This window comes from Gorilla gorilla, chromosome 21 (assembly GCF_029281585.2).
Source record: "Gorilla gorilla gorilla isolate KB3781 chromosome 21, NHGRI_mGorGor1-v2.1_pri, whole genome shotgun sequence".
NCBI classification, from domain to species: domain Eukaryota; kingdom Metazoa; phylum Chordata; class Mammalia; order Primates; family Hominidae; genus Gorilla; species Gorilla gorilla.
The window spans coordinates 66,799,877-66,823,376 of record NC_073245.2 but is presented as its reverse complement, the minus strand read 5'-3'; the positions used below and the strand labels follow the sequence as shown (position 1 = coordinate 66,823,376).

At 39.5% G+C, this 23,500-nt stretch overlaps 1 protein-coding gene across 2 annotated transcripts in view; it reads right to left on the bottom strand.

Annotated features, from left to right (window-relative positions):
- DOK5 (docking protein 5) overlaps nucleotides 1–23,500 on the bottom strand; it is a 175,686-nt gene that overhangs the window by 88,177 nt on the left and 64,009 nt on the right. For both annotated transcript variants that reach the window (XM_004062395.5, XM_063702330.1), the window contains exon 2: nucleotides 7,435–7,542. In XM_004062395.5, the coding sequence (XP_004062443.4) occupies nucleotides 7,435–7,542 (108 nt within the window). The remainder of the gene's footprint in view (nucleotides 1–7,434; nucleotides 7,543–23,500) is intronic.

Below are 23,500 nucleotides of genomic sequence, written 5' to 3'. Positions count from 1 at the left end.
AGCAAGACACTGTCTCAAATAATAATAATAATAAATAAAATTTAAAATATGATGTCATTATCTCTGTTATTAGAAGGTCTTCTCCATAAGACAAAACCATGCATGTGCTCAGATGACAGAGAATTTCGCATGTGAGTCACATGGCCCTTTTAATTCTCAATACACCAGGGTTCCCTAACATTTCTACTATGCAATACTAGTATAAGTAGGCCAAGAATCATTTCCTGGGAACCCTAAGGGCCTGTAGAATCCAAAGTACCTACTTTGCATGAGACACTATGTTGGAAAGATAGATACAAAGATGAATAAAGCATGGTTTCTATCTTCAAGAAATTCAAATCCAACGGACAGTGACCATGTCAGGATACTCCTGGCTGTGAATAACAGAATTCCCTACCCAGAGTGCATTGGATGATGAGGAAATTTTACTACATCTCTAATAGCTAGGACTCTGGTGCACACGAGAGAAAATCCAGCATTATAAAGGCTTAAACGTGGCCAGGCGCAGTGGCTCATGCCTGTAATCCCAGCACTTTAGAAGGCCGAGGTGGGCGGATCACCTGAGGTCGGGAGTTCGAGACCAGACTGACCCACATGGAGAAACCCCATCTCTACTAAAAATACAAAATTAGCCGGACTTGGTGGCGCATGCCTATAATCCCAGCTACTTGGGAAAGCTGAGGCAGGAGAATCGCTTGAACCTGGGAGGTGGAGGTTGTGGTGAGCCGAGATCGCGCCATTGCACTCCAGCCTGGGCAACAAGAGCAAAACTCTGTCTTAAAAATAAATAAATAAAAATGAATAAATAAATAAATAAAGGCTTAAACAAGAAAGAAGTTTATTCCTCTCATATAAAACAAATCCAGAGGTAAGTAGTCTTGGGTTGCCCTGGTGTTCTACAGTGTCAGGGAGCACAGACCAGCCCTGAGCACCCAGTTCCAGGCTTCACCTGTTGCTGGGCTACCCTCAATCCATGAGCTTTCCAGTATCATGGGCCAAGATGGCTGACGCCCATTTTCGAATCAGTAGGAAAGAAGAAGAGACGAAGAAGGGCATGTGTCTTCTGTGCTTATTCCCCTGAGGCCAGGAATCAGTTGCAGAAACATATCTCTCTGCACAGGGGTCTTTACTATGGGTTGCCTTGTCTCCAACTAGAAATCAGACATCCATTACCAAAGAAGAAGGGATCAGCCCCAAATGGACAGAACCTGCCACCACCATGAAAATAAAGCCCTGCTTTCATTGTGACCAGTGCATCCAGGCAGAGGGGGCCCAGCAGATGAACCACCTCAGGGAAAGTCGAGAAGACTCTTGGGGAGGTGAAGACAGAGCAGAGACTTTGAGGGATTGATAAATGTTTGCCACATGGACCACAAAAGAAAAGGGGTCTATACAGCAGGAGGGCTGCATGCAAACCTGGTGACAGATTGATTTGAGAGGGAATATGGAAGAGAGTAAGTCAAAGACAACTCCCTGGCTTCTGCCTTGAATAACAGAATGGATCCTGATGCTGTACAATGAGCCATGGAAGCCCATAAAGAAACCAAGCTCAGGCCGGGCGTGGTGGCTCACACCTGTAATCCCAGCACTTTGGGAGGCCAAGGTGGGTGGATCACTTGAGGTCAGGAGTTCGAGACCAGCCTGGCCAACCTGGTGAAACCCCGTCTCTACTAAAAATACAGAAAATTAGCCGGGCATGGTGGCGGATGCCTGTGATCCCAGCTACTTGGGAGGCTGAAGCAGAAGAATCACTTAGACCCAGGAGACAGAGGTTGCAGTGAGCCGAGATCGCGCCATTGCGCTCCAGCCTGGGCAAAAAGAGCAAAACTCCATCTCAAAAAAAAAGGAAAGAAAGAAAACAAGCTCGGGTAAGAAAGAGTTCAGTCAGTTTTGAATGTGTTTCAGGAGTCTTTGGCACTCTGGTACAGACTCATACTTCCTTGACTAAAAAAAGTATTTAAATTGGAAAAATAGGGTGTTTTGTGCTACAGTCAACCTCTTTTATCTAATTTACCTAAGCCTTAGAAATGTGGATATGGAATTATTTATCACCTGGGAGAAACATCAGAGTAATAATCCATCATTTAATTTATGGAGATGTGAAGAGTCATGTCCTCTTTGGCATAAGCTTAGGAAACTTCTGGAATATGGCATGGTGGGTAGTTTCTTACATGAGGAGGGGATGACTCCAAAGTAAATATCTGAGTATTGAAAGAGGGGGCTGTGACATTTTATGATTTTGAAAAGACATATTATAGACAGCCATATCGGAAGAGGAAATGTTTTAGATGAGGAAGAAACTGTGTAAAAAAAGAATGAATCATTAGTACAGAAAAAGTTATCACACACACACACAGATAAGTTGGATGAAATTCCAGAGAAATAAATTTTAGGACATTAGCTCATTGTGCGGAACCTAGAATCCTATTTTTGCAGAAACCAAGAACAAGGTCTGACATTGAGCTTAGGAGATACAAATGACCTAGTCACTATAAAGGGTAGAATGACAGAACAAATAAGACCAAAGGTGTTTGGGAGAATAAAAATAATAATGGCAATTAATCTCTACAGTTAGAGAGTTGTTCCCTTTTCAAATACATTCACATTCATTTAATACACACATTAACCCTGATTTAGATAAAGTAGAAACGATCATCCCTAGTTGTTTACTGTTGAAACAACAGTAAGTTAACACATGAAAGCAGCAAATCCCAGACTGTGTTCCCTAGAATTAAATTTATCTGTTCCATGGGACACACGATTAAAACAAATAGTTCCATGGCCCAGTTGTTTTGGAAATGCTGACTCAAAGTCCCTCCAATTTCTTAACTGTAGGACTTTTCAGAGCCCATGAGGGGCTGCAGTGGGTTATGAATCTCAAAGATGGGGCCATAAACGTTGCAGTTGCCAATTTCTTTGACCACACAACGTTTAATCATGAAAGGCTCTTTTGACACACTCTTTCGTTCACATTTTGGGAAACATTAAACACAGGATTTGCTGGACTTGTCCTTCTGGTCCAAGGTGAACCGAATCCCTGCAGACTCAGCCACATGTGATCATGAGGAAGCAAATGTGTGACTTGCCTTGGAGGCCACCTTTACACAGAAAGAGGATGACTTGTCAGACATATACGGTGGCAAAGCTGGGATTAGAACTCAGGCTACCTAAATCCAGGACCGGCATACTTCTCGCCATACCATTTGCCTTGGTCTCAAAAGCGGTCAGTGGTCTTCCTTCCACTCTATTTCCTCTCAAGTGTTACTCATCTTGAAAAAGTAAAACTATGCACAGAAACTTTCATCCCCTTCTAATTAGTATAAGCAACATTATTTCCTGAATGAAAACATGGAACTAGTGTTTAACAAGGTCAGAAACTATATTTAAAGTCACTGGAGTCTTACTATTGGGGGAATTACCATTAATCAAATTCGCAGCCATCTCTGACAGCTATGGGTGCTTGAGGGGTGCTTCATGGAGGAAGTAAGAAATAAAAAATAAATTGTTCTATATGTGCATTATTCATATGTTTATTTTCCAATTTTTGCAGGAGTGTACTTCGAGCTACATTTTCAGTGAGGGGGTACCAAATTTTAAAATTCTACAATCTTTTTCTTGTGTTGAAACTTCTAAAAAGAGTCAGATATGCAAAACTGGCATTTTTTTCTTAATAATATCTTTAAAAATAAAATGGGAGAAGTACTGTGCTCTTATAAAGGCTAAGATTTCCTACGGGAGGGATATGTCTGCATCCACCACACCACCTCTGTACTGATCAAATAGCATGATGTACATTTCCTCATTTCTTTTGGAAATGGCTTTATTTATGTTAGAATAAACTCTAAAATTTGGTCACGGTGTGCTACTTATAACCCCAGTATTTTATTATCAAGATTCATAAATTACACAGCATTTAGATGAAAAATGCATATCTCAGAATTACTCCAGCTTTTTATGTGCCCCAAGAGATTAATACTAAATGTATCAGATCTAAAAGAGTAGAGGATGAATCAGCTACAGGAATTCATCAAGGGCTTGGAGGCTAAATGTAGATAATTCTTCCATTCTAATGCTTTGAACTTTGGTTAATGATTATTATAGATGAAAGAGAATGTGGCTTACCAAGTTCCCCAAAGATTTACATATTAAATTCCAAAGCCAGCAGGTAGAAGTCTGAAATAGAGCAAGTTTGTCCTCAACTTCCCTTTATTCATTTCGCATTCAAGCAAGAGCTTTTTCATCCACTTTGGTTTTATATTTTTCTGTCCTCCTAAAACATCCAAATCCTGGCTTTTTCTGCTTCCATCACTGCCCACCCTATTTTCTCCAAATCAAAGTTTCTTTTTCTGGTTTCAGATGCCTCAAGTACAGATTTCTTCTGGTAAACTAAATAAAAGTATGACACATAGACATCTGTATGTATTCCATTTCCTCTATTGATAACATTTCTTGCTTTTCAGCCAATACTTTTAAAAGTGTTCACTACATGTTAGATTCTGGTAACTAATAGTGAATCATGTCTCCCATCCCAAAAAATCCCTGTCTTTGTAGACCGTATTTTATGCGGGGAAGAGGGGAAGACAAGAGGAAACAACCAAGCAAGTGTGTTAAGTTCTGGTGCCTCCTGAGAAGAGCAATAAGAGGGATGTGGAAGGCAGTGAGTAGGTGGGTTCTATTTCCAACAAGGGAGTCAAGAAATGGCCTCTCTTAGAGGAGCAATTTGAGCAACGCACTGAACAAAGTAAGGGAGCGAGCTCTGTGGGTACCTGGGGGAGAGCATTCCAGGAAAAGGGAAGAGCAGGTATAAAGGGCAGGAGGTGCTTGGCATCTTCCAAGGAAAGAGAGGAGCCCAGGGCACCTGGAGCAGAGGAAGGTGGGATTAAGAAAACTCAGAGATGAGGTTAAAAGGGCAGCAAGAAATCAAATCACGTGATCGCATTGACCAGGGACCCTCATCCCTGGGCAGCAGATGGGTACTGGACCAGTGCTGGTCTACAGCCTGTTAGGAACCCGGCTACACCGCAGAAGGTGAGCAAGCATTCCTGCCTGAGCTCCACCTCCTGATTCTCATAGGAGTGTAAAATCTATTGTGAACTGTGCATGCTAGGGATCTAGGTTGCCTGCCCCTTATGAGAATCTAATGCCTAATCATTTGAAGTGGAACAGTTTCATCCCGAAACCAATCCCGCCCCCAACCCCGTCTGTGGAAAAATTGTCTTCCCTGATACCTGTCCCGGTGCCAAAAAGGTTGGGGACCACTGGCATAGACCATTATCAGACCTTGGCTGAGGGTGTTGCAGCAAAGAATATCGTGATGTGATATAAGTGTTTCGAACAGACTCTAGAAGCCCAAGAATTTGGCAGCCCACTGCCTAGGACCCCAGTAGTAGCAGTAGAGACTGTGAGCTGTGTTCAGAGTCTCCATACATTTTGAGCATACAGCCAACACCATTTGCTGATGGATGGGATTTGAGGAGTTCCTATAATGTATTCCTCACTTATCTTCTTTCTTCTCTTAGGTATGTATAGGTCTATCTGTAACATAGCCTATTTCTTATTTTTTCTACATTCAGAAAGGTTGGCATATGGAATTGTGAAGAATCGGATGTTTGGATTGTGAAGAACCAGACATATTTGGAACTCTACCAAGACAAAAAAGGATCAAAAGGCCACACAAAATGACCAGACAGTACAGAGCCTCAGGGTGAATTGCAAAGTTACAGACCGGCTAAGGTTCTCAAGAGAAGACCTGATGTGTAACTATACTTTCTGGCCACCTAAAGCTCTGTCTGTGTCTAGATGATAAGCCAAACATCTTCCTGGGTATTTTGATTCTCTTTTAAGAAAAGGCTGCTCAAGCAAAAATAAAGCAAGTCATCCTTATAGCATTGCTCGCCATCTTATAAGGGAAAATACTGGATACATGAGGGATAACTGGGCCATAATACATCTGGTTCAAAATGACTGGATACAAATAGTTTAGAGTGTTATAAAAGTGGAGAATTTGGCTCAAGATTATTTGCAGGGTTCAGAGTTATGCTATCACTGGCTTCATGGATCACTGTGCCTAAATAATACATTTGCAATTCAACAACTCCTCCCTGAGAACAAAAAAGATTTATATTTGAACAGTGTCATTTCATATTTGGCATATGATAGATAAATGGTAGAGGAAATCTGGACTCAAAAAGGTATAAGTGGGTTCTCCTTTGGAGAGAAGAAAGGCTGGGAGTGGGAGAAGCCTTGGAATGTGGAACTGCTTCATGGGGTGACAGGGAAATGAAATGCATGGAAGACGCCACCCTTGACTCCCTTCTCTACCTGTGCCAAAAGCTTGTTTTGTGCTTATTCTTCCCTTATGTACATACAGGTGTGCCTATAAAGTATAACATAGTCCTTATTTCTCTAATTTGAGAAGAAATGCAGCTTCCCCTATTGTTTTCATCATCATATAAACCAAAGTGTCATCATACACCCTTTATAAGGTGTCAAAAAGTCACTACTTTTGGAGAATTTGCACAAAAGGAAAAACTGTTCACTTCCCACACCTAGCCAAGTTTCTGTTCTAATAGAACGATTGGTTTTGCATAAAATTTTAAATGGCAAAGAAGCCTGGCCCCAGTAAATTCTCACCAAATGAGGCTTAAAGAATGTTCAAGATGGAAAGCCAAAATTAAGATGTTCTATCATAAAAATAAGCATAGTTCCTTCATAGACAAAAGAGTAGCATTTTCTCCATATGAAAATAACCAGAGCCTCGGAGGAGTGTTAACCATGTGCTTTCACACGTTTTCACGAAAAAAGAAAATACATAAGCTGCGTGTTAACAAGGACCACGGAAATATACTACCATGTAGAGGGAAATACTTAGCTAATTTGTGAATCCACGTGGTAAGTAAATCTTGTACTTACCTTAATGAGTTGTAACACACAATGACTATTTTTAGTGAGGAAATCTCACTACTACTAAGAAAATTTAGTCATCAAACTTAAAGAAACCAACAAATGGGTAGAACTTCCTCTTCGTCCACTGTTACCTGTTTTCTGCTTCTTCCCCTCCCTTCTCTCCCCACATTCCCCAAGCATTGAATGAGTGTCTTTCTGCATCAGGCAGTGTCTGAGACACAATGAGATCCAGCCCTCATCCTCTCGGGGCTTCAGTGTAGGGAGTACAACAACATGATAAGTCCCATAGCAGAGGCTGGAAAACAACAAGAACAGCTACAGCAAATAGCAGGAAACCAGAAAAGTGACTTTACATTAGTCAATTACTTGAAACAATTAGCAAGCAGATGTTATTTTAGGGGTGTTTTGTCCTTGGAAAAGATATTGCTTGTACCTTTGTTAAATACTTGAGGCAAGTTTTCAGAGTCAGTAATTCCAGTTGCCTCCCTGTAAATAGATTACTGGAAAGCTACAGCAATTGAGTCTTACCTTATGATAACACCTGAAATATGCAGCACGTTCATCAGAAAATTTCTCCAGTCTTTTTGGACCTTTGCTTGAAGCTTTCTTGAATACTAACCAGCATCGTTGATAAATCTGGAAGGAAATACAAAGACTGAGCTCAGCAACTCCACTGACTGACATTTGCATTTAAATGTTTTCTTTTTGATGTTTTCACCTGTGAAATATTTGCAAGCCAGAAATGTGATGTTGCTTTGCAAAAATAAAGTTTTAAAAATCAAAATTGTTTCCACAACGGGCATATTATGTGTCATTCAGACAATTACTGGAATCAAAAGAAAATAAGTATTTGAAGATAAATTTCTTCACGCTTTGATAGCAATATCACTAGGTATATTTCAGAAAAAAGTCCCAGAGATAAAAATCCCAAATGTACAAATAAAATAGGCATTCAAGGAACATGCTAGAATTTCAAGCGCAATTAAATCTGAAAACCATGGGCTTGGTCTATGCTAAAGATCTCATTGCCCATCCTAGAATCTGGCAGCTCATGGTTGTCATGTGATATTCCTCATAATGGATGGTGAAGAGTTGGACCAGACACTAAACTAACTAGCTAATAATTGGCTGATTAACACCAACCAGATTCTTGCTTAGGATATTCAACCCAGAGACTTGAAGATTACTGCCAGAGGTGCAGACCAAATTGAAAGGTCAATGCTGGTAGGTTTAAACAGAAGTTGTTGGCCATGTTGAATCACTTGCAGGAGAGTTAAGCAGTGGAACCTGCTAAAGGGAACTAGATCATTTCTACTCTAGGTAAAAGAGACATTTTAGTTCTTCACCATCTTTCAATTCCTAATACTGCGATCTAGCCTTTCCTCTGGGTTTCTTGGAAATCATCTATATCCCCAGGAACCCATCACCATCAACATCACTGCAACTTTTTTTTTTTTATTGTACTTTAAGTTTTAGGGTACATGTGCACATTGTGCAGGTTAGTTACATATGTATACATGTGCCATGCTGGTGCGCTGCACCCACTAACTCGTCATCTAGCATTAGGTATATCTCCCGATGCTATCCCTCCCCCCTCCCTGCACCCCACAACAGTCCCCAGAGTGTGATATTCTCCTTCCTGTGTCCATGTGATCTCATTGTCACTGCAACTTTTAATTAAGCTAGCTTGAATGGGTGTCTGATTCTAGCAACCAAAACTACCCTGAAGAAAATAACTAGTAAAAGGTACACTAGCACATTAAAATATTAATAATGCCAGAGATAGAAAATGCAAAGAGCTAATGAGCATATGAAAAACAATGTTCTCCAAAAGCAAAATAAAATGAGACATTTTTAAACCTAAAAATTACTAAGTATAATTTTTTTTTTTTTTTTTTTTTTTTTTTTTTTTGAGACAGAGTCTTGCTCTGTCGCCCAGGCTGGAGTGAGGTGGTGCGATCGCCGCTCACTGCAACCTCCGCCTCCTGGGTTCAAGCGATTCTCCTGCCTCAGACTCCTGAGTAGCTGGAATTACAGGCAAGCACCACTAGGCCCAGCTAATTTTTGCATTTTTTTAGTAGAGACCGGGTTTCACCATATTGGTCAGGCTGGACTCAAACTCCTCACCTCATGATCCACCCGCCTCGGCCTCCCAAAGTGCTGGGATTACAGACGTGAGCCACCTCACCCAGCAAATGAGTATAATTTAATAATAATATTTACTGACGGCAAATGTCTGAGTGGCACTATTATACTCGACTGGTGATCTTTAAAGATCGCTTGACAATAAATAACCTAAAAAGAACAGAAATCAGGCCGGGCGCGGTGGCTCACGCCGGTAATCCCAGCACTTTGGGAGGCCGAGGCTGGCGGATCACGAGGTCAGGAGATCAAGACCATCCTGGCTAACACGGTGAAACCCTGTCTGTACTAAAAATACAAAAAAGTTAGCCGGGCGTGGTGGCGGGCACCTGTAGTCCCAGCTACTTGGGAGGCTAAGGCAGGAGAATGGCGTGAACCTGGGAGGTGGAGCTTGCAGTGAGCCGAGATGGTGCCACTGCACTCCAGCCTGGGCGACAGAGCGAGACTCCGTCTCAAAAAGAAAAAGAATAGAAATCTATCCTTAGGAAAAAACCCAAAACAAAATGAATTCCATATTCAAGTGCAGACGGATGGCTGCTCTTCAGTCATGATTATCCTCGATCCTTAAACTACCTCCAATTACCATATATATGTGGTTTTGTATATTTGACCCATAAATAAATTTTACGTACTACAAAGTTTAAGAACCTCTGAGCTAATAAGAAGAAACAAAACAAAGTCTACATAAAATACTTGGTCCTTCAAAACATAGTCAATTTAAAAACCTCTTATAATTCTATCAGTACCTGGCAGATGGGTGAGGAATTCAAGTTAACTACTACTTGTCTGCAATGTTTATATATTCCATTTTTCTCTTCTGTCTCAGAAACTTGAACATAAATTAACTGCTTTGTTCAGGGTGAAAAAACGAAATCCACTCTACTCCGAAGTTTAGCTCTAAATAAAGAAGCTAAGATATGTGTCTGATACCACCGAATGTACAATAAAATGTTAGCAGCATTATTTACAATAAAAAAGTCAGGGATTACTCAAATTTCAACAATAAGGAGTGACAAAGTAAATTATAATACTTCTATAATATATAATGTAATATATCTACTTACTATAGAGCAACATTAGTAGCTATATAAAGTAAATGGTACACATATAGTAAACATGTAGTACATATTATGATACATATAGAATATATCTATAATAAATGTTATGCATCTGTAAGATAACACAGGTAATTATTTTATAAAAAATAGTAATATAGTGTACATAATATTTATATAGTAAATTATACTATATCTATAATACATATATTATCTGTCTGCAGGATAACATAGTTGGTTCATTTGAAACAAGTTTCAGAAGGAATTTCCAAGGACGTAGAAAAGTGTTCATAATATGTTATTGTGGGGAGGGGTGAAGCAGAATATAAATTTTCATTTAGGTCATGATCTCCACTATACTAAAAATGCATTGGAAAAAGACAAAAAAAAATGTTAACAATGTTTTTTCTGGATCATGAGAATAGGTTTTGGGTTTTGTTTGTTAGCTTTTGTTTTGTTTAATAAACGTTAATACTGTGTGGCTGGACGAGGTGGCTCATGCCTGTAATCCCAGCACTTTAGGGGGCCGAGATGGGTGGATCATTTGAGGCCAGGACTTTGAGACCAGTCTGGCCAGTATGGCAAAACCTGATCTCTACTAAAAATATAAAAATTAGCTGGGAGTAGTGGCACATGCCTGTAGTTCCAGCTACTCTGGAGGCTGAGGCACGTGAATTGCTTCAACCCAGGAGGCAGAGGCTGCAGTAAGCTGAGATCATGCCACTGAACTCCAGCCTGGGCAGCAGAGAGAGACTACCAAAAAAACAAAACAAAACAAAAAACCTGTAAATTAAATGAAAGAGGATTCTGTTATTTTTTAAATACCCAGAGGTATTAGTATAATTAGTCAATTCTATTGGTTTTCATCCTGCACAGTTATTAAATCCACCAAGCAATATAAAAACACAGATGCAAAGGTGGAAAAGCAATTCAGTGGAAGAAAAGCAACCTTTCCAGTGCACAGTACTGAGGTAATTGGACATCCATGGTGGGGGTAGAAAAATCGTCGACTTAAACATTAAAACACTCACCTTATATAAAAATAGCTTAAAATACACCTAAATATTAAATAAAATGATAAAACTTAAATATCAAATAAAACGATAAAAAGAAAATGCATGAGATCACAGTCTGGAGAGAGTTCTTAGACCTGTTACCAAAGGCACAATCCACGGAGGGAAAATTTGAAAAACTGGACCTCATCAAAATGAAAACTTTTGTTATGTGAAAAACTCTGTGAAGAGGATGAAAAGACAAGTGAGAGACTGGAAGAAAAGATGTGTAAACCACACATCTGGCAAAGAACTGGCATCTAGAATAGGAAAAGAACCCTCAAATCACAACAGTAAAACAAACAAATAATCTAATGACAAAATGGGCAAAAGTCATGAACAGACATCTCACTGGAGAGGGTGCGCAGATGTTCGAGAAGCACATGAAAACATGTTCAATATCACTGCCTCTGAGGGAAGGGCAAATTAAAACCACAATGGCTACCAATACACACCTATCAGATTGGCTGAAATAATAATAATACCACCACCACCAAATGCAGACAAGGATGTGGAAAAATTGGATGACTCATACATAGTTGGTGGGAATGCAACATGGTGCAGCCACTCTGAAAAACAGTGGTAGTTTCTTAAAAAATGAAACAAGCAACATACAACCAGTAGTTTCATTCTTAGGAATTTATGACACAGAAATGAAAACTTTTATCCCCACATTAAAAAAAATCTGTATATGAATATTTATAGCTTTATTCAAAATAGCCGAAACCTGGAAGCCTCATAATGTGGAAATCCTTCTGTGGGTGAATGATTAAACAAACTGTGGTACATCCTCCATACAATGGAATACTACTTAGCAATAAAAAGAAATTAACTATTAATATCTGCAACAACTTGGATAAATCTCTATAAGAATTATACTGAGTGAAAAAAACAGCCAAATCTAAAATGTTACATATTACACGATTGCATTTGTATAGCATTCTTGATGTGACAAAATTATAGAAACGGAAAACAGATTAACGATGGTCCGAAGTTAGGAATGTGGTGGTGGAGGAGAGAGGGAGACCAGGGATGTGGATTTGGCTGTAACAGGTTAACATCAGGGATCCTTGTGGCAATGGAACCGTTCTGTAGCTTGACTACATCAATATCAATGTCAATATCTTTGTTACGATATCATACTGTAGTTTTGGAAGACTTTACTACCAGAGAAACTGAGTAGAGGGTATAGGATCTTTTTGTAATATTTCTTACAATTGAATGTGAATTTACAATTATCTTGAAATAGAATGTTTAATTAAATTTTTAAAAAGACAGTAAGATGTACAGATATTAAAGCAAGATCTTAAAATTACAGCCTAATCTAACAAATGTCATCTACATTCTTCTCCAGTCCTTTTTTTTTTTTTTTTTTTTTTTTTTTTGCCATCCGATCACAGTCTAATTAACGACCAGACTGAGTAACTTTAAGAAGGCAAGTTACAAGAGCCATTGGTAAGAGTTCAAGCACAAAATCCTTTTCAGGGTGGAGATTCAGCCATGAAAATGAACATTCTCAGTACTATGGTTGTCAAGGAGAGTCCTATCAACATCTTGCTTATGTCTGAATAACAGATGAGACAATTGGCTCCCTTAAAATATTTCCACCACCTGAGAACTGTAATTACAGTGGGAATGAACGTCACTCTGCTTCTTCAAATAAAGGATGTGAAAAATAGGTTTCTTGCTGTCATTCTACTATTGGCAACCTCTTGCTTTTGTACATGCCCCAAGAATGTGTTCAGAAACTGAACATGCTAAAGGTATGCAAAAATCATGCCCACTGCAAGAAAAAATATCTTCACCAAGAAAGGTATTTTACATTTCCTAACTATCCCTCAGTTTTCAGACCCAAACTTCAATGACAGCGTTTCTAACATTTTTTTAAATGTGTTCACTTTCTTCATAGTTTTTGCCTGGCTTATGTCCAAAAGCTGCTGAATGCAAGTTAAAGGTTCTTCAATTTCAGCATGCCTAATGATTTCCATTTTTGACCCATCGGTATTAAGTCTAGGGGACTTTTTTCTCATTTCTTATTTTTCTTTTGATTTATTAAGTAGTAAGGACAAATGAAAATATATTGGTTCATTAGAAGATAAGGAAAACTCAAATTTGGTTTATGAACAGGCAGTCTGTGATGTCAAACTATAACATACAAACACATGGTACAAAAGCAGACAGTACCAAAGTTGAGAGCAATGTGTACAATCAAGATCTTTCCTTTATTGTCATATATCATACCTCAGTGATTCTCACTGTTTGGTCCAGCATCACTCAGGATAATTGTTAAATATGCAGATTCCTAGAGACTAGCCGAGGTCTACTGAGTCAAAACCTCTTCACTTGGGACCAGACAAATTTGCTCTTTACCATGTTTTCAGGTATTTTATCTGTAATTGGCAAGTCAATCCCATAAATATTTATAAAGTACTTTCAGACGACGCTGTGTCTCCCTCTTGGGGCTGCCGACAAAGACTTCTAAAAGTGCTTCCGGATGCGGGCATCTGAGATGGGTGGCTTGCAAAAGGTGGCACATGGTGGCCTTTGAAACAGAGCAGCATGAGCTGCCATCTTGAGTTTGAGAGAGAAAGTGAAGGAGAAATGTAACCCGTTAAACTAAACTCCCAATTTCAACTGCCAGCACACTGTCCTAAGAACACGAGAAGAGCCACCAATATCCAGAGGACTAAAAGCTTATCCTAAATATCTCAGTATTGTTTAGCAAAAATAAAACAGGAAGACTTACTAAATATGATAGCATGTGGGAACTACTTGGGTTAACACTGGCATTGTTTCAAAGAATGACAGTTTGAAAATAATCCCATTCGCTTAATAGTTTAGGGCAGTTTTTAAAAATTAATTCATTCAACTGTCTTTGTATTTTATATAACAAATCTACTTGTCATCTATAGTATTGTTTAGTTAACATTTTTCTTTAAATTGACTTTTTAAACTAACATATTTTTATTTAAAAGAGAAATCTTTTATTCGAACTATAATAGTTTCACTGGCTATAAATAGTAGTTAATCCTGGCTGGGTGCAGTGGCTCATGCCTGTAATTCCAGCACATTGGGAGGCCCAGGTGGGTGAGTTGCTTGAGTCCAGGAGTTCAAGACCAGCCTGGGCAACATGGTGAAATCCTATCTCTATAAAAAAAAAAAAATACAAAAATTAGGTGTGGTAGTGCATGCCTGTAGTCCCAGCTGCTTGGGAAGCGGAGATAGGACGATCATCTGAGCCCAGGGAAGTGGAGGCTGCAGTGAGTCAAGATTGTGCCACTGTACTCCAGCCTCACGACAGAGTGTCAATAAATAAATAAATAAATACATACATACATAAAAGATAGGTAATCCTAATGTAAATACACTGTATGAGAATTCAATGAGAGTATAACTTCCATGTTGAAATAGCTCACCTCCTATACATCATGTTTCTCAGTTTTACCACAGTTGACATTTTGGGCCAGAAAATTCTTTCTAGTGGAAGGTTATCCTGTGCATGGTAGGATGTTTAGTAGCACCTCTGGCCTCCACCTACTAAATGCCAGTAGCAGATTCTCCCACCTCCACTGAAAACCAAAATTGTCTCTAGACATTGTCAAACATCCTCTGGGGGGCAAAATGAGGACCACTGCCACAGCTGAATGCATGCTGATCTGAAATAGTATATTTGAAAAATATGTGTCTTTGTGAATATCTTCAAAGCCCCTCATTTGAACAAGTCATCCCCACAGGCCACTGTCAAAGCTTAAGCAGATAAGCACATCACACAGTTCTAACAACCTGGGTGGAAAGACAGCAGATTTAGTAGTTACGTGAAAATCTCATTCAGCATGTAATTTGTTGTTGGTGGTGGTGGTTTTATTATACCTAATTTTCAGCCTTAAATTGTCACCAATCCATGAATAATTTGTTCTGTTTTTCCTTTGTCTTTTCTTCCTTTAAAATTTGATACCCTTAATAATTGCTTAGCCCTGGTTTAAAATCTCTAACATTTTTTATTGGCTTCTTTTCCTAGCAAAGAATATTCTGGTAAGTTCACCAAAATTTCCAGTTCTAAGAAGCAGCTGAAACAATTAAGAATTTGCTTAGAATTCCTAATTTTACTATAATAGTAAGCCTTCACAATGTCTTAAACAGAGTAACAATTATACTTCTAAAGGATTCAAGGACAGTTATGAAGAAAATAGCAAATTTTGGTCACAAAATTCCTGTTGAAAGGAAATAGTACACTGCCTGGGGCTGTTTAGGCCTCTATAATCTACCACAGGAGTTGGCAAACTTTCTGTGATGAGCCAAAGAGTGAATGTTTTAATCTTTGAGAGCCCCCAAGTCGCTACTGCAACTACTCAACTCAGCAAATACAGCATGAAAGCAGCCACAGAATATATGTAAATGAATGGGTGTGGATACCTTCCAATAAAACTTTATTTACAAAGCCAAGCAGTGGGCCAGATTTGGCCTGTGGACCATAGTTTGCCAACCTCTGGTCTACGGTAGTATTTCTCAACTCTTTAAGCTCAGATCTCATAGAAATCTGTTTGACAAGTCTCTCCAGGGAGAAATGGAAGTAATTATGCCTTCTGTAGCATCCCTATACATTCCACATCTCCCCATAAGCCAAGATTCTACTCCAATAAAATTCTATTAAAATGTTGACTTGAGGCTTTTTCAACCCCCTCCACCAAATGTCTGGTCTCCCTGTCCACCATTGGGGAATCACTGTTCTACAATTAAGGTGGATGCCATCCTGAAGAGCACTTTCTCATGCAGATCCATTAGCATCCCCATCTCTTGCACTGGGCTGCAGTTAGGTTTCTATAGTTATTCTATGAAGTTAAGGTACAATTTAACTAAGTAGGTGAAAATTGTTTTCCATTTTGCCAGCATTCCCTTTCTGTAATCACATTGACTTTCTCTTCTCAGAGCATTCTCTCCAAACTCTAAAGATATATATCAATGAGAACACTTGGACACAAGGTGGGGAACATCATACACTGGGGCCTGCTGTGGGGTCAGGGGAGGGGGGAGGGATAGCATTAGGAGATATACCTAATGTAAATGACGAGTTAATGGGTGCAGCACACCAACATGGCACATGTATACATATGTAACAAATCTGCACGTTGTGCACATGTACCCTAGTACTTAAAGTATAATAATAAAAAAAAGATATATATCCTCACAGTGCTGACTGAATTAGCCTCAGTTCTCATGTGCTACTCCTATTGGCACCTACTTTCCAAAGCAAATCAAATATTTTTCTCAAGCAGGAAGTTAATATTAATGCCTAGCATTGGCGGAACTCTTTTTCTGCGCACTGTGGAATGCTGAGCCTTTTATATGCATTATTTCAATTAGTCATCCCAACATTCCTGTTTGGCAGATTCTATTATTATTCCTATTTCACAGATGAGCAAATTTTGTTTTTAGTGAGGTTAAGCATCTTACTCAAGGTCAAAAACTAGGAGAAATATGCCAGGATTCTAACTTTTGTTTGCCTGAATCTGGAAAATAAGCTCTTAACCACTACTCCAGGAATTTTTTCAGAAAAGTTGGACTCTTAGGGATGCATAAACTCAGGCTGATGGTCGATCCATCTGTAAGAAGTTTATTTTCATGCTTATCATAATCTAAAAAGAGACACTTAGTTGTAGCCATATGCTGTTTCATCTGGACGACTACTTTATAGATAATCTATTTCAGTGTGACATTTGCGTTTGTGATTTTAAGTTCACTCACTGGCACTGAGTGTTCACCCACAGTGATAGTTTTGAAGGGAGTTTTTCTGAAACTGGGTTCTTAAGACACTAATCCAGGACTCCATGTATCCTAGCAATCTGCAAGAAGTATTTGCTTTGAAAAGAACTCCATATTATCTCTCCTTCAGTGATAGCATAGTCAGTGTCTTTGACAGAAGTGCAGGAACCCAAGCTAAGTATTTTTCTAACTACATTAGAATTAGATGTTATCTCATACAACTTCTCAACTCTTCTTGGACTTCCTTGCTTCTCTAACTCTCAGCCTTTTGCTCTTCCTTTGCCATGGTGGTGGTAAACTAGTGTTCAGGCTAAATGACTCCCTGCTGGCCTGGACAGTCCACTATCTGGGGCTGACCAGTCACTTCTCCATGAATGCCCAACCCTCCAATTTGGCTGACACTATCCCCTTAGAGTCTCAGTGTCCTCTGTCACTTTCAGGCTTTTCAATAGCCACAGAAAATGGTGTGGGTTGACATAATCTGGAAGTTAAGGGTGGAGATGTTAACCAAGGAGAACCAGGAGATAGGAGTTTGCCCCACAGGTAATGCCCCTCCATCCTATCTGCCATTGTCTGCAAATTTCTCCTTCTGCAATATAAGAGTGAAACCATCTTTGCAAAAATTATGACAGTGAGAAAATTAAGACAATGAAAGGGATTTGATCTAATCAGCCCTCATCTTGCCTTTAATCTCAAAACTGCCCTTAGTCATTCTTGGGCTTGGGCCAAGCTAACGTTGGGAGAAATTTAGTTTATAGGTCAAATGATAATCACTTTTCTTCAGAACTAAATGGCCTTTGTAAAACTTATGAAAGACCACCAGGTTAGGAGGATGAGAGGAGCTATTCTGCTAAGATGTAGACGTAAAGAATTACCAGCCATGATTCTGGAAGTCACAAGATTTGCAGCTTCTTCAATTACTCCTGCAGATAACACCAGTACTGTAGAACTTAAGATTGGCCTTTTGAGTTGTCTTCTCAGGCTTTTGCATTGTTGACCACCAATAGCCCCACCCAGACTTATGACTCTTGACTCAACTGATCCTGTGGCCCCCACCCAGGAGTGGACTCAGTACACAGGACTGTTTTCCACACTCCTGTGACTGCATCCACAACCAATCAGCAGCACCCGTTCCCTTGCCCATCAAACTATCCTTGAAAAACCCTAGCTTCCAAATGTTCACAGAGGCTCCGGTCTCCTGTTCAGCCAGCTCTGGGTGAATTAAACTATTTCCCTATTGCAATTCCTCTGTCTTGACAAATTGGCTGTACCTGGGCAGTGATTAAAATGAACCCATTGAGCAGTCACAAGGGCATTGGCCTGGATGATCTCTGAGGCCAAGAAAGTCAGAATTTTCCATCGTATGAATGACTCTGTCATGACAGGATTTCACAGTTGGTGCTTGAAGACTACAAAAAGTGATTTCTATGGTCTCCCCCAGTCATAATATACAGGCTGCTACCAATTCCACTTACCAAAATAACGAGCTGGGTCAGAATCATGTATTTTATGAAGGAAAAAAAATCTTTTTAATGAGTAAACAACATGATTCTATGCCTAAGATTCATATATACCCTTCATTTGTAAGGAAAGAAAAGCCAATTTGGAGAAAATTGAACAGTGGATATCTAGATACATTTTAAATTTACTGTAAAGAAAAATACCAGCAAAAATGGGTTAGTTAATCATAAAATAAAACATGTATAAAGAAGATTAAAAATCCTTAAAAAGCATCCACAGGGAATAAATTAGCTATGCCAACTCTTTCCTGGTGGTGAAGTAAATTAGCACAGCCTTTCTAGAGGCAGAATTATATCTACACTTTGACCCAGAAATACTACTTCCAGGAACTTCCCTTTGAGGAAATAATTAAGGAAATATGCACACGTATGGGAATAGGGTTCTCTGGAGAAAAACTGGAAATACTCTAAATGTTTCAGAGGACTGGTTTAATTAATCACGGCAAATCTGTAAACTAGAGGTTTCCTTCATTAGAAATGATATTGTAAAATAAAATGTATACCATAGAAAATGCTATTTGTCAGTTATTAAGTACATAAAGGAGGTTGCCCCTGCTTTTTAATCTGTTTCTCTTCTAGTTTATATACATATACACTCATTCTGTAAATTAGGCGGAGGTTGCAGTTGCTCATACAAGATTTGAGCTATATTTAATCCTCTCCCTTCCCCTCCTCTCTCTCCTCTCTCTCTCTCTCTCTCTCTCTCACACACACATACACACACACACACACACACACACACACACACAGCAATTCTAGGGAATAATCTGCACTTCAATGGAAAATTGGGCTTTCTGTAGCAGGCACCTTTTGAGAATTATCTGCTTTTGATTCTGTGGGAGCTATTCTACTTCTCTGTAAGTTGTAGGTAAGTGAAAACAATGCAAAATTATTCTAGTCTATAAAGATGCAAATTATGTCCTGTCTAGTAGAGGTTCAACTGAATCCCACCCACCCCACCCCCCACTGTCCACGAAGCTAGATTTGCCTCCTTTTGAATATTCATTTCATCATTCGGGATATATAAATGTGTGAGTTCTTTGAATTACCCTTTGAACTAGTTATAATATTCAATGTTGTTCCTTCATTTAATTAATGAGTTAAGGAGAAACTTCAACACATGTTCATTCTACATTTGTATAAGAGTCATAATTTTACCTGTTTTGAAAATTATCTTTTAACACATTTCATCAATCACCAAATTCTGTGTATTTTTACCCTCTAGTTAAACGAGGAATATTTATATTTCTCTACAAGGGACTCTACTCTACTCTAAGCTACTCTACTCTAAGCTACTCTACTCTACTCTAAGCTACCTACTCTATGCTACTCTACTCTAAGCTACCATCTTCTGAGTTTCAGAGGTAAACAGAGTTTCCCTGTTTTATTCTTGCTACATTGCAATCCATTTTCTACCTAGCATCTGGGGTGATTTTGGCAACAGTAATCTGAACACATTGCTCCTTTACCTAAAGTGTTTCTGTGGCTGCCTGATGCCTTTAGGGCAAAAATCAACAAAAATCAACGTCTTAATAAGACATTCCAGAACCCTCAAGAACTGGCACCTCCCTATGTTGTAACCTATTTTGCAGTTTTCTTCATTTTACATTCTTCTTTCATAAATATATGTCCTGTAGTATGTGTTTTTCGTATAATAAAAATGAATATATTATTTTGAAAACATTCTGATGGAATCAATATCTGCCATGAACAGCTCAGAGCATTCTTGCCACACACAGGGAACCCTTCCTTTGTCAGTACAAAGTCAACCAGTGTCAACCAAGCAAGCGCTAAAACAGAAAGTTATATATGCTTTTCCTTTTCTGTCTCCAATGCCTTTCTCTTCTCCAAAGCAGAAGCACTGCAGAAAGAAGCCATAATTTGTTATATTTATTTGTCTAGCTTCGATTTCTAACTAGTTTTATAGAAAAAAGTAAAGATACTAAAGAAATGCCAGAAAATCTAAAATACTGGGTGAGCATTCTATTTAAACAAAAATTTGAGAGCTGATATCATTTTTTAATTCATTCAACAAATATTTATCAGGTGCCTACCATGTGCCAGGCATTATTTAGGTACAGGGGCTATGGCCATGAACAAAAGGGAGAAAATCTGCTGTCTTTGTTGTGCTTTCATACAATCAATAAGATACATATGCTTACATGCATGTGTGTGTGTGTGTGTGTGTGTGTCTGTGTGTGAGTATCTTATAATATGTCTCATGGTGTGATGCACCACGAAGGGAAATAAACCAAGGACAGTGATAGGAATTGCTAGTGGTGGGTATCGTGATTTTAAATAGGGTGAGGGATGATCAGGGAAGTTCTCATGAAGAAGGTATCATCTGAACAACGACTTGAAAGAGACAAGGCAATCAACAGAGTGGATATGTGAGGGAGGTGGGCTCTAGGTGGAAGAAATAAATGGCCTTGAGTCAGACACATGTCCAGCATGTTAAAGAGAGAATAAAGAAGCTCGAAGATAGGAGAAGAGTTCAGGGCTGGCAGTGGTGGTGAGTGTGGGTCAGCATGGTCAGGCCTTATGGGTCTCGCTCTAAAGATGTTGGCTTGGCCGGGCACGGTGGTTCACACCTGTAATCCCAGCACTTTAGGAGGCCCAGGCGGGTGGATCACTTGAGGTCAGGAGTTCTAGACCAGCCTGGCCAACGTGGTGAATCCCCTATCTCTACTAAAAATGCAAAAATTAGCCGGGCATGGTGGTGCATGCCTGTAATCCCAGCTACTCGGGAGGCTGAGGCAGGAGAATCACTTGAACCTGGGAGGCAGAGGTTGCAGTGAACGGAGATTGCACCACTGCACTCCAGCCTGGGCAACAGAACTAGACTCTGTCTCAAAAAAAGTAAAAAATAAAAATAAATAATTGAGTAAAGATGTTGGCTTTTTCTCTGACTGAGATGAGAAGTGAGACGAAGCATTGAATGGAAGTGATATAATCCAACTTCAGGTACCGCAGGGCAGGAAAGGCACAGGTCGGGGAACCAGCTAGAGGGGGCCACAACAAACATTGCAGGGGGTGACACTGACTTGGACCACGATGAAAGTGGAGGAGAAGTGGAAAGTGCTAAGAATCTGGACATATTGTGAAATTATAATCAACATGATTTACTGATGGGATTGAATGTAAGGGTAAGGTTAAGACAAAAGTCTAGGATGATTCCAAAATGTTTGGTTCAAGCAAGTGGGAGAATGGAGTTTTCATTAGCTGAGAAAGCCTGGAAAAGGACGAAGTTCAGTAGGGAGGTGTGAAATTTGGGGATGGGTATATTGAGCTTGTCACACCTATTAAACATCTAAGCCTGTATAAAAATTATATTTAATAGCATAATGAAGAAGTAGTTCTGTATACATTGTGTATATGAGACTATATATACAAGATTTTATTGCACTCTATAAACACAATAATATTATCCTCCCTATAGGGCTGTGTGAGAATTGAATATGTCAGTGCATGTAAAGTACTTAGGGCCAGGCACAGTGGCTCACATCTGTAATTCCAGCATTTTGGGAGGCCACTGTGGAAGAATTGCTGGAGGCCAGGAGTTCGAGACCAGACTGGGTAACATGGTGATAACTCATCTCCAAGAAAACAGAAAAATAAAAAAATTATCCAGGTGTGGTGGTGCACCCCTGTGGTCCCAGCTACTCGGGAGGCTGAGGTGGGGAAGTATCAATTGATCCCAGGAGGGTGAGGCTGCAGTGAGCCATGCTCATGCACTGCACTCCAGCCTGGGCGACAGAAACCCTGTCTCAATAAACAAATAAATAAATAACATACTTAGCATATTGCTTGGTATATAGTAAACACTCCATAGTGGTTAGCAGTTCATACCAACCAGCTAGGTGGTGATTTGCATGCAAACAAGGGCAACACATTTTGTTTCCTTCATTTACTCATTTATTCTGCAGATATCTACTGAGCACCAATTACAAGCCAGACACTGTCCCAAGCAATGAGGAAAGAGCAGTACAGAAAGCAAAGTCCAGAAACTTTACTTTCTATTAAGTAGGGACAAATAACAAGGCACTCCAGGCCCTCGCACAACACCAGGTCTGTGGTCATAATGGTGATAGACTATCTATGCAGAGCACTCATTTTGTGGTATGCACCCAATAAGTATTTTGGTAGAGTTAAAAAAAAAAAAAAGCAATGATCTTCCTGGGGCTTCCAAAGGGACTTCCAGAGAGGTGTTCTGAGTAGTTACCAAGACTAAGTTCCAGTTGCTTAGCCTACCCTATATAACTGACCCCTGCTTACTCATTAGGCCTCATATCCCACCACTTCCTACTTCACTCATAATAGGCCAGCCTCCGAAGTGTTATATTCTTCTCCGACAAGAGATGAGAGAATATTTCCTCCCCTGCACTTCACATGGTTGACTCCTTTTCCTCCTTCACGTCTTAGGTGGAATTTCTCTATCAGTTAATTATTGTTGCATAACCAATCATTCCAAAGCTTAGCTGCTTAAACAACAATTTATCGCTTCCCATGAATATAACTGTTGATTGGGCAGTTTGGCTGATCTGACCTGGCTTCATTAATCATGGCTGGGTTCATTCACACATGAGCAGTCAAGTCCTGGGTTGTCTTAAGGTTGCCTGGAATGACTTAGCTCTGTGGCTCATGGCGTCTGATTCTCCAATAGCCTATCTGGGGCTTATTCTTCTGGAGCAAGCGGGAGCCCATGACAGCAGACAGACATTGAAAATGCTTTTCATTTTCCAACTAATCTTTTTATTTGGAGATAATAGTTGAGTCGCAGGCAGTTGCAGCAAATACTACAGAGAGATTGTAGCTACTTTTTCTCAGTTTTTTCTAAGGGAAACATGCCCCAAAACTATAGTATAATACAGTCAGGATACAGACATTGATACAGGCAGGATTCAGAAAAATTTCCATCACGAGGATCCCTCACTTGCCCTTTCATTACCACAACTACTTCCTTGCCTGCCTTAAGCCCTGGAACCACTAATCTGTTCTCCATTTTTTTTTTTTTTTTTTTTTTTTTTTTTTTGGAAATGGAGCCTCACTCTGTTGCCCAGGCTGG